General features: G+C 44.1%; 1 protein-coding gene across 1 annotated transcript in view; it reads right to left on the bottom strand.

Moving 5' to 3' along the window:
* Positions 1-11,819, bottom strand: part of ANKFY1 (ankyrin repeat and FYVE domain containing 1) — a 32,763-nt gene that overhangs the window by 20,436 nt on the left and 508 nt on the right. The window contains exons 2-7 of the mRNA XM_027664449.1: positions 10,221-10,303; positions 7,462-7,654; positions 5,884-6,002; positions 3,411-3,549; positions 1,786-1,909; positions 173-322 (exon numbers count right to left, since the gene is read on the bottom strand). Of these exons, the coding sequence (XP_027520250.1) occupies positions 173-322; positions 1,786-1,909; positions 3,411-3,549; positions 5,884-6,002; positions 7,462-7,654; positions 10,221-10,303 (808 nt within the window). The remainder of the gene's footprint in view (positions 1-172; positions 323-1,785; positions 1,910-3,410; positions 3,550-5,883; positions 6,003-7,461; positions 7,655-10,220; positions 10,304-11,819) is intronic.

Raw genomic sequence — 11,819 nt, forward strand, 5'->3', positions numbered from 1 at the left:
CAAGTTAAGAATATTAAACATACAAGTTAAGAATATTAAACATACAAGTTAAGAATATTAAACATACAAGTTAAGAGTTAGTGACAAAAATCAGTAACAAGGTTCAGACTGGGAGTTCAAACCCAGTTACCTTAAACACCAAATTCTAGGAGACAGATCAACTCAGTCTCACCTGTGAATCCATTTCTATAAGGTACAAAAAGACCACATCTTCTCTCTCCACTTTAATAGCCTTATGCAGAGGATATTCTGTCTTGGACTTGAACATTTTGTACAGTAACTGGGCACTCATGCTGCTGAAATCTTCCTTACGCAGGTCATCCTGGGAGCAATTAAAGAGAAGGGTAAGCAACACTCCTGTTTTATTTATAGACAAGGCATTGCACAATGGAATTCTGAAGTTCACAAAACAAGCTCAGTGAAAAGTCTCATTTTGGTAACATTTTGGCAGGAACAATCCAAGATAACCTTTTTAAAGATTTAATCAGGAAGTTTTAAATCTTACATTTTAGTTTCAAGATCAGTTAGTGGAATTTTTCTTCCTGTCTACAGACATGGAAAACTAGCATTGCAGCAGACATTATGGTAGATTAACACCTAAGCTGAAAAACAATCCTCTATGTGGGCTTATTCTTAATTCTGACAGAAAAAGGCCTACAACTATTGAAAACTGACAAATCCTCAGAACTTTGTAAAATTATCAACAAAAGTAAACAGAAATTTAGGGGTATAAAGACCTAAATGAGTTAGTGCTCATTTGACCAAACAGAAACAACCTCATTTTCAGGTAGAATTAAGTATGAAAAGTTAGGAACCAGAAGCAGTCAATAGTTAAAAGTGCTGACCCACAGGTTCATATACAATAATCTTTTTTTATGCATTAACATATCAAAGCACTCCCCTGTGCCTTAGTATCAGTCAAAGAAAGAAACATCCACATCCAGATGATGCCTTTTAGGTTTAGAATAATCTAAATCCCCACACACAAGTCTACTGTTGACAAGCCTTATTGTAAAGGCCAATCCACTACTTAGCTAATCAAACTTTCTTCAAAATAAAGAGATCAGAGCAAGTGAAACTTCCAAGACCATTTGTCTCTCCCTCCATAACTGAAGATAAACTTCCCTGGCTTCCATGAATTATTTATAGAAGTAAAAGCAGGCCTGGGATTTGTGACCTGTATAGACAGAGACCAACTATGGATGAACTTCTAAACAGTTTGGAGTCCAGATCTGATAAACAACCCTCCTGCTTATTAGAACAGTCCCTTTTCTTTGGCTCAGGAAACTGAGACACTCTGTACAGTGAAATAGTTCCAAGGAACAGAATAACTCTTCAGGTTATGAGCTACTCCCCTCCAAGACATTCACACCAGACAGACAATGCATACAACCTCTAAAGACAATTAAAATCTCTCAAAGGAGTCACTTAATATTCTTTGCTTCAAACATATAGTTGTAAAGAACCCCAAACAACACAGGGGCAAAAGTACGTGTTGTAAAGATAACCAGGAGAGATGGGAAGGGAAAAGTCACCCTGCCTCAGAAGCAGCCCCAGAACTCACACCAGGGCTCAGCTTTTCATCAACACTGTTGTCAGTATAACAGGTCACCTCAGTCACTGCAAGTTATCAGGAACCCATGAAATCCCCATCCCAGCTGGAATGCTTGTGACCAAGAGAGACCCCTGAGGTTAGACACTGCAGTAAGTCAAGCAAAATTCTCCTGATTAAGTTCCTATACTGTGCAAGCATTTTTGCTCTTGTTTCCTCCTGCCAGGACTCACCCAGTGACTGGCAATGATCTCTGCACAGTAGTTCAGGAGGGTGCTGGCACTCAGCTCCTCAGCAGTCTGGTAGAAACGGATGCAGTTCCTGACATTAACTAGTGACATGACTCCTTTTTCACATCTGTCAAAACAGGAAAGCCAGTGGTCAGTAATCCAACAGCTTTGCTGCAATCACTGTCCCATGTTCTAACAGGGTCCCAATGCTCCTTTTCCTAGATGCCAGCAGAAAATGGCTTGGACTTGCTTTACCATAAGGCTGAGCAGCATAAACATACTTCAATCAGCAGCCCTGAGAGCAGCTCCCCTAAGAGCAGCCTTCCATTGGAATCCATCCAGCCAAGGGCCAGGGTAACACCACACTGCAGGAATCTGCAAGTGGGGACACATCCCAGTTCTCCCAAGGGCACAAACTGCAGTTCATTCACTGCTGTGAAGGAGGGGAGATGTGTGTCTTCACAAGTCCTACAGTGATCACAGGTAGGGGTTGTTCAGATTGGATACTGGGGACAATGTCTTCATGGAAAGGGTGGTCAGGCACTGGCACAGCTGCCCAGGGCACTGGTGGAGTCACATCCCTGGAGGGGTTTAACAGTTGTGTGGATGTGGCACTTGGGGACATGGGTTAGTGGTGGCCTTGGCAGTGCTGGATTCATGGTCAGATTTGATCTCAGAGCTCTGCTCCAGATGAAACAATTCCATTATTCTATGATTCCATACCTACCAAGACATCTAATAATTCCCAGTGGCATCCTAGACATGGACCTGTCACTAGACTACCATGAGCAGACACCTGCTAAGTTCACAGCACAACATGAGGACATGAGGACAGCTTTTAGGCTGGTACAAAGCTTGAAGGCAGTTTTAGCACTGGCCTTACAGATATCAACAGTGTCAGCACACTTGACAGCAGTTCAGTCTGCTTCATGTTGGAGGCACACAAATCACAGATTATGGATGTCATGTACTGCTACAGACACCCCCTGGGCAAAAGATTATTCTATCAAAGGATACTCTGATTAAACTCAAGGCTTTGAAGTTGTACAAAACTTGAAGAGGTTTCAACTTGTACATTCAGGCTTCTCACTAAATGGTTTTTTAGAGCACTCCATCAAGATGACAATCCAGCCTCTACTAGAATGGCAATTGTAATCTCAGAATGGGAAAGCATTGCACTGCTACATTAACCTTATTTCTGAAGAACAGTTACCACCAAGATGCACAGAAGAGCAGCTATTTCAACTGAAATGTCACCTATGCTATTCTAATACTGCAAGCCACCTGACAATGACTCTTCCCAGTGTTCTCTAACAATTCCTTTCTTGCAACTCTCCAGAGCCTGGTGTTATTCTACTGATCTCTGTCTCTTCTTAACATCAAATTAGGGTTATTAGTTTGACTGGGAGAGGAACTGGAAAGTAAATATATCAGCTATGAGAAGAACTGCTACAGTTTAACTGTAGAGCAAGGCTTCATTTCCCATTTCCCATCAACTGAATGTCAGGCTGTATTATTAAAACCTCAAGAGTTTGAAAAAGCATAATTTTAGCTAATTGCCAGCAGTTATTTCTATTCAAACAAAGTTTAGGAGTTCAAGCAGATTCGCTGTATTTACTAAGACTCACCTTTCCCTAAGCAGCTGGAGCTGGAATTTATTAGCCAGCTTCATGAGCTCTGTCAAGAAGATATCATCTTCTCTGAGCTCCAGTTCATCTGTGTAGATCCACCTCAGCATTGCCATGGTTACCTCTGGGTCAGCATCTGCTGCAGGGAGCAAGAGCATTAATGAAATCCCTAAAAACAATCTCCAGCTCAAGTAGTTGCTGTTCCTTTGACTGCTGAAAGTCACAGCTACCATAAAAAAAAAAGCCTTGTTGAAACTGTACCTCTTTAGTTCAACTAAGATGGCAAAACAGAGGCAAAACTGGGCAAAAGTCAAAACTAATGACAACATTGGCACCAAGCTGGAAAACCTTTTTCCACTGGAACACTGTGCAGAATGCAGGGAGCTCTATAGCATCTCCTGCCTGCTACACAAATGTTCCATCTTTAGGGGCCAGTGATGCCCCTATAAAGTCCTTGGTCCCTCACATATGGCCAAATACAAACCTACATTTGACAAGCACAAAGCCCCTTTTTGATGTAAGAATCCTCTCTCTATATTACACCCACATGTTCTGAACTGCTGCATTCCAAAGGTACTTGCACCTTGTTACACCTTGGAAATTACTCCAAAGCACTTCAAAGTGCTGGGAACCATTTCTAGGAAAGGTGCAAAAGTGCCAGTTCAAGGGGCTGCTCAGATTTCAGGTGTTTACAAGACTGACCAAACTGATGTTTTACACAGTGAGAAAACTCAAAGCTGTACCACAGGACACTACACAAGCCCAAGGACCTCTGTCACCTACTCACAAGTGTAGTGACAACCCTTCTTACAAGGATGCAGATGAGAATAACTCCAGTAAGACCAATTACAACAAAAATACCAGTCATTTAGAAAACTAGCCTTACTCCTCTAAACTGTTCTGTTTTTAAAATGAAAAAAAATTTAAAAGTTGAAAACCTTTAAGAGATTGAAATACCCACCCTAAAACATCTTTAGATCTGCAGAGCATCAGCAGTCCTTGGCATGAACAGCCTCCCAGGAATCAGGAGGTTTGAGTAAGGCAAGTATTTTTTGCCAAACTTGAAGCAATCAGAAAACCTACTTGAGATGTGCAATCAGCTGTGCCTTGGCAGAGGTAAGAAGTGCATCTTCTCCCTCTCAACAAGAGAACATGTGTTCATCTCTTTCTACCCTTTAAAGATTAGAAAACTCTACAGATCACATGAACTCTAAAGACACTCAACTGCTGTCTGTATTTTGGAGATAAGATTCAGGCAATCTCAGCTTGCAAGTTCTTAAGAGAACCTCTTAAGAAAACACAACAATATCCAGGGAGCAGCTTGTTGCCTGTTCCAGCTATTTCATAACCTAATCCTTGTGCCATTTCTCAAACTTTATAAAAAATTCAATTTTACTGTGGAAAGTATCCTTTACTAGCACTTCTTTCAAGCATCATTTTGTAACAGGAAGTGTTTGCACTGTTAAACATTTAAGACTGCAGTTACAGCTGAGATTTTCAGCTTAGCTGTGGAGCTAGAAATGCTGTGCACTGCCACTGGTAACAACACTACAATTAACATAAGAGCCTTTTAGTAATAATTTTTGTTAGCATAGCACTCAAATTAAGAACTCCTTGGCATCTGCTTTCTTGTGGCTGCAGAAAGACCCATAAATCACATTGCAAGGAAGCCCATGCTGTCTCATAAAACCAGCTTGCTGTGACTTGCTCCTTTTCCAGTTTGTCTGCACTTGGGATTCACGGGAAGTGCAGAAAGTGAAGCCAGTGCTTAATATTCAACATGCCAGTCAGCAGCCTGCTCAACTCCATACCTGGTTTTAATGCTCATAAATTAATTGTATAAGGCTCTTCCACACTGTTAAGGGCAGAAAAGCCTGTCAAGAGGTTCAATCTGTAGAAACACTGCCCAGTGTAAGTACATGCAAGAAACAGCTACAGCAGAACCAAACACTCATGTAGAAGATGGTCTTTCAGAAACCTTCTCTTCCTCACCTATTTTGCAAAGGTATCAAAGTGCCAAAGCAAGCACCTTTCATAACACCAGTACTTGGATTCACTTCCCACACACACCGTGTTAACAAGCAGCAAGGAATTTCCATGACACACTTCAGAGAAATGATGCACACTACCTCAAAAAGCCCTGTCCTTAGAAAGGAAGGAGTCAAGTTCCTCCAAATAGATTTGTTTTTCATTATGTTTAGTTGACTCTAGAAAAGACAAACAGGCCACCAATCTCAGCCCCTGTTTGTTAAAGAGAAAGAAGGCAGGTTACTGATTTAAGCAGCACTAACACCCAGGTCACAAGCTCACCACCATGTTTCAGAGACACTGAAATCCGTAATCAACAGATGAAGCACCACTTTCAGTGGACAGCACTGGTCTGGAAGGCACACAAGTAACCTTTTCCCAACAGGCCCTTTCAGCAGTCACCCTAAAGGCAATCAAAGCATCACATTACTCAGCAGGGACTGACCTGACAGATCCAGCTCCTCGGTGGAGGCGAGGTTGGCGAGGCTCCACGTGTCACTGCGCGCCGCCAAGACAAATTTGTGAGCTCTGATGTGCTTGTCCCCAACCTTTATCTTCAGATCACTGAGAAAAGAGCATCAACATGCATAATGCAGGCTCCCCCCGTGCTTGGATACATATGGATTCAGCATCTCCACATGTCCTGGTATCCTCATTTAGATTCAAGTTGTTGGAGACTTAAAACACATTTATTTTTTTAAGTAGAACACATCAGATGACAATTCTTATTTTTCTAGGGAGAAATGCAATCAGTCATTAGCATTTCAAGTGCTTGGTTAGGGTTTTTTTTTTTAACCACTTCAGAATGAACAGCAAGAGGATTATTGCAGAAGTTAGGAAAAGCCAACAATCTTGAGGTTAAATATTTATGTCACAGTGTCCATACTAATACTGTCAGCTAAGCGCCAATGGTTTCAGGCAAGACCAGCAAGAGCACAATGCTGTTTGACAGCAGTCTGAGTGCAAGGCAGAGTCCCCAGCTCCCAGGAGACCAGCTGTCAAGAACACCAATTTCATCCTGACCCCTTTACACCAGGTTATTCTCTGTAGTTAGAAAATACCTGCCCTGCTTATTTTAAAGTCCCACGGCTTGCAAATGTTCTGGCTGTGTAGGTGCTTTCCAGACCATTTTGTAACTCAAAGCTATAAACTACAGGACAAAACAGAGATGTTACTTAACAAAACCTGCACTGGGACTCGCCACCTTTCTCATTTTGTATCTGTAGGTCCTTTCAGACAACATTTCTGTGCCTTTAAAGCTGAACAGAAATAAAGTGATCCAACTCTTCTGACATATCCTGCCTAACAAATCTTTTACCCAGCAGGCTACAGTGAGTTCTTGCAGGCACAGACCCTTCTCTCAGGGAGGCTCATGAAGAGACAGCAGGGCAAGGAAGTTGAACCAAAACAGATTTTCCCCTTACATGACTAAACTCCTTTACTCTCTTGGCATTGCTTTCAGTAACAGCAGAGAAATTGATAAATATCACTGTAGTTTCAGAACTAAATCAGTTCAGGGATCTGGAGCATTGAAGGTGATCCTTAATGTGCCTATGGAAAAGAAACCATTAAACCTAATTATGTGTTGAGATTTAAAACTACAGTATGATTTGTATCACTGCCTCATATACATCACTAATACAGCCCAACAAGCCAATTTAATCAGGCTTCTTTACACACAAGAGGAGCACAGAACTGGCTTCAAGGACAGAGCCTTTCAAGAAAGTAAGGTTTTCCAGATATGTTGTGTAATTATTCCATCCACTAGACCAGTTCAAAATTACTTCTGTTCAGAGGGAGCTTGGCTGTTGATAGTGATCATGGTCAGTTTTCTCTGAATTTGTCTTAAGTGCCAGTCTTAGAGACAAACTTCTGCTTAGAGCTCTTGATTCAAGACCTGGATTCAGTGTGCCACCTGATCTTCCAACTGCAGCTCTTTCACACCAGGCAGCAAAGCACTTCCCCTAAGACCAGGACCTAGTGCAGCCATGACAATCAAAGGTGCCAGAGGGGGATCCCTCACCTGTACTGCTCCTGCTGGTAGAGCTCAGCCACGATGGTGAGGAGTCGGCTGATGAAGGTGTCGCTGGCACTGTCCTGGTTGGCCTCCACAGCCAGGAGGCTGCACCTCCTCTCTGTGTCCACCAGCTTCTTCTGCAGCTTCACATACTCCTGGCGGAGGAGCAGCAGGTGCTTTTCCAGCTTGGCCACCTCCTCTGCAAGGCACAGTGTTACTCCAGGTAAGGCTGAGACATGAACACCTTTGTTTGGTGTCTGAGGGTAGCTCACCCTCAGATTACACATCCAGTTAATCACACAGCACTTCAGGAAGGGTCTCTCCTCTTCCACTGCGTTTGAGCATCTCACCCCCAATATTAAACCTTCTGTTTCGTATCATTTCCATAAACACATCAAAAAGCATAATACAGGGATAGAAGCCACTTACAAAGAAAGTTCTGAACTCTGTTTTGTCAGGAATGCTGTGAGTTTTCTAAAGCCATGGGAGTCCATGGTTGTGGGAATTATGGTGGGGTAGAGGACTAACTCTTTGGTTCTTACCCATTTTTTCAGGCCAATTAAGATGTCATTTGACTTTAGAGCTGAGACTTAAAACACAAGTGAGCATTAGAACAGTTGCTGAAGTACCATATCTGTCTTAGCTACTGTCAGCTAAGAAACACCTTACAAACCTAACCAATGATTTTAAGTGGGAAAGTTCCTACAAGATTACTCCCTACCAGCCAGGAATTCATCACTCAATGACTTTCCCTCAAATATTTACTAAATGTCACTAATACAAACAACGAGGAACTGAGCTCTGTTGATCAGTGCTTTTTTCTTGCTTCTGTAGAAAAGTTCAACAGCACAGCTGACCTTGGCCTTGCAGACAGAACACCTCATTCAGCCTTTCCTCTACCAACTCTGCAGCAAAGTCTTTAAACTTAACTACTGCAATGGATAAACAGAAAGCAACATATTTTATTCTATGTTTGTACTTGTATTCTATGAAGGTACTTCCTTCAACAGCTTTTTACTCAGCTTCATCCTTTAAAACTTCATAAATATGATCTCCTTTGGGATAGCTTCCCTTTTCTACTGAAATATGCTGTGATTTCAGAATTGTGCCACACCAACCCTCAAAGAGGGTTTGAAATCCTGCTGTGGTCAGTCTTTCCATCTGAAGATAAAAGTAGTGTTGGTGTTCTCAGAATTAGAAGGGTACATCTATTGAGCAATGGCTTCCTGACTGATTCCTAAGGAAGGTGTCAGGGGGCAAGGAGCAAGTGCTGCTGTTAGAGCAGGGAAAGCTGGAGTCTGACAGCAACCCAGAGGGAAAGACACTGAGAACTGCACCAAAAATTGGAGTATGAACACCACCACTGTCCACACAGCAAGAGTTTTGGGTGCCAAACCAATTCAAATGCCAGGAATAAGCTGCCCACTGAACCTCACAGCACACAGCAGCTCAGAGAAACACTGCACCTCCCAGTCCTCCCCGGGAGTGGGATGGTGGGAATAAAGAGCCAGCACCAGAGGTAACATCCCAAATATTGTCATTCTACCAAGGTCAGCTCCCTGGCTCCAAATTAGCCTGAGTTCAACAGGGCACAAGGCAGAACTACCTTAAAACCCTAAAAAGCAGTAACTGAAGCTTTGTGCATCACTGACCATCAGGCTTGTTCCTGCTGCTCCCAGGGCAATCCCAGACAATCCCTACTGGCAGTGAAAGCACCTCAAGGAACCAAAGCTGTGAGAAATCTTGTTTTCAGACTGACAGCACATCCTTCCTGCAATCTCAGTGAGAAGCACTGAGAGGTTATTTACTCGCTGTAATAACCACAAGAGTTGTAAAATAAGAGTTTCTGTTATTCTACATGACAACCTGCACACCTCTTGTGCAGTGGCCACACTTGAGGACAATATTTGATCTCAGAGCACATTTCAAGTGCACATTCAAGACAGTTCTCAACACCCAGTTAATCAACACTCACTGAAAAGAGAAAAGCCTCAAGTTTTCCCTGGATATTGTTCACTTAAAGAGTGACCAAGCCAAATGCACAGTTACAGAAGGCACACACCCCCCTAATGAAGATCTCTGCCTCAACTCACTGGAAGGACAGACTCAGTGAGACACCAGTAAGTCTCTGGCTAAAACATCAATCCAAATTACTCAGAAAAGAGATGCCTGGGTTCAGCAGAGAGGGACAGACAAAGTGACTCCCCCTCTGAGGTACTGAGTTCCCAGAGGGCCAGGCAAGAAAATAAAAGCAGTGTTTGTTAAAAGCTTTCTGGCAGATAGACCAGCATCTCATGAACTGGCATTTTATACTCCATATCAAAGACTTCAAAGAGGACTTCAGGAAAGGCCAATGAATTTTTCTTACAGGAGAAGGCACAAAAGCACTTGAGAGCAACTGGATAGTTGAATGCAAAGAGATAAGTAGGGAGGCAACAGGGAATGGGGAGATAGATAGCACCTTCCAAAAATTAGAGGGTCTAGTAGAAGCTTGTATTGCAGAAACCAGTAGAACTGTTAAAATCCAAGTGCTTTTTCAAGTCCCATTAGACTAAATTAATTTGAATGGTGTCACTGACACCCTTGCAGCACAACAGCAGCACTCCAGGAGCTCTGCAGAGCTCACCAGAGCCTGACAAAAGGACCCATTACACTGCCCATCCCACCCATCATAAAGCACTCCCAGGAGCAATAAAGGCAAACGTTTGTTTACTTATGAAGCAGAACCGGGTGAAATACTTCAGAAAAATAAATTATTTCCTTACTCCCTCGAGTCAGGTCCTTCCTCCACTGCTCCACACTCTGACCCTCAGCCCCACAAGGCTGTACAAGCTGCTGCTTTCTTGTTCTGCCTCATTTTTGCCCACTTTTGATCTTCACCCCGAAGCTGTACAGCAAACTTCCTGCTGCTTTACATTCAAGCCTTAATCCAACAGTTTTTACCCACACCTGCATGTAACCTGCATGCAAACCTCTGGTATTAGTGGTACAGAACTCACAGACACTACAAATGCTCAGCCCTGGTCTTCATAAACTGTTCCATTTGTAGGTAGTAATTGTAGTAACTCTAATTCAGGACTTTTGTACACAGAGGCAACACTTCCTTAAGAAAAAGCACTGGGCTTTGAGCAAATAAGCAGAGTTTGACAAGCTCCTTTCCTCAATAAGCCTTCACTTTCCTGCTGACTCTCCAATATCATCAGTTCTTAACTAGAAAAATGTTTCTGCATCTAATTACCTTGTTTGAAGGGACAAAACAAGTCTCTCTATCAAGATACCCTACGGAACTGAGTGAGGAGAGCTGCAGCTCCAGCTTATTATTCCTGTTCACACAGGACCATTCATTGGTCACATGCTTCCTTCAGCCAAAAGATCAGAGAATTCCTTGAGTCAGGGAAGAATCCCTGAGAAGTACAGATGTCTGCACGAGGCCTTGCACCAACTGCAGGCTGATTCTGCAGAGCAGGACCCTGAGCCAGAGCCTCAGTCCTTGAGGGTCTCAGTGGGGAAAGTTTCACTACCTGAACACAACTTGGACATGTAAAGCCCTCCAGACCTGGTCACTGAAGCTCAAAGGCAAGCCTAAGAGGCTGGTCAGCTAAGCATGGAGCTGTGGGATTCCAGCACACAAGAAGTTAGGAGTTGCTTTAAGGATTTGTTAAACGAGCCTGACTGCAGCATCCTCTCGGCCGATGCATGACAGAGATCAGCATCTGCTACATCCTAGTCCATCTTCCACAAGTGGTCCTAAAATTCCACCACTGTCTCAGAGCCGCCCTTCAGGAGTTGAAGGCTGTGCTTTGGAGACTGGAAGCTCATTTCCTTTGTAACTCGTGGCATTTTAGCTCAGTTTGCCGACTCAGTTCCCTCCGAGGAGAAAAAGAGGAACCTCGTCTTGCAGAAACGAGTAGAACTGTAAAAATCCAAGCGGTTTTTTTCCAAATCCCGTTATACTGAATTGATCTGCACGGTGTCACTGGCACCTTTCAGGCAAAGCAGCAGCACTCCGTGAGCTCTGCAGATCTCACCAGAGGCTGACAAAAGGGCTCGAGCACAGGTGACCGGGAGGCTGCAGCACAGCCCCGGGAGGCTCCAGGGAAAGCCGGCCGGGATGAGCCCGCCGGGACAGCCCCGGGATGAGCCCCCCGGCCCGGGCGGCACCGCCCGCGGCCCCGCCGGACCCACCGCCTGCGGGGAGGGCTCGGCAGGACGTCCCAGCGAGCTCTCCCCGCCTGCAGCACCCCGGAGCCACAGCGTCCCCACAGCGTCCCCACACGCCGCCTCCTGAGGAGCGAAGCCGCCCGCGCCCGGCCCGCCCCGGGGGTGCCCGCCCGCGGCCCCCCGCCACCTCCCGCTCGCCTCGG

This window comes from Corapipo altera, unplaced genomic scaffold (assembly GCF_003945725.1).
Source record: "Corapipo altera isolate COAL_440 unplaced genomic scaffold, ASM394572v1 181b, whole genome shotgun sequence".
In the NCBI taxonomy this organism is placed as follows: domain Eukaryota; kingdom Metazoa; phylum Chordata; class Aves; order Passeriformes; family Pipridae; genus Corapipo; species Corapipo altera.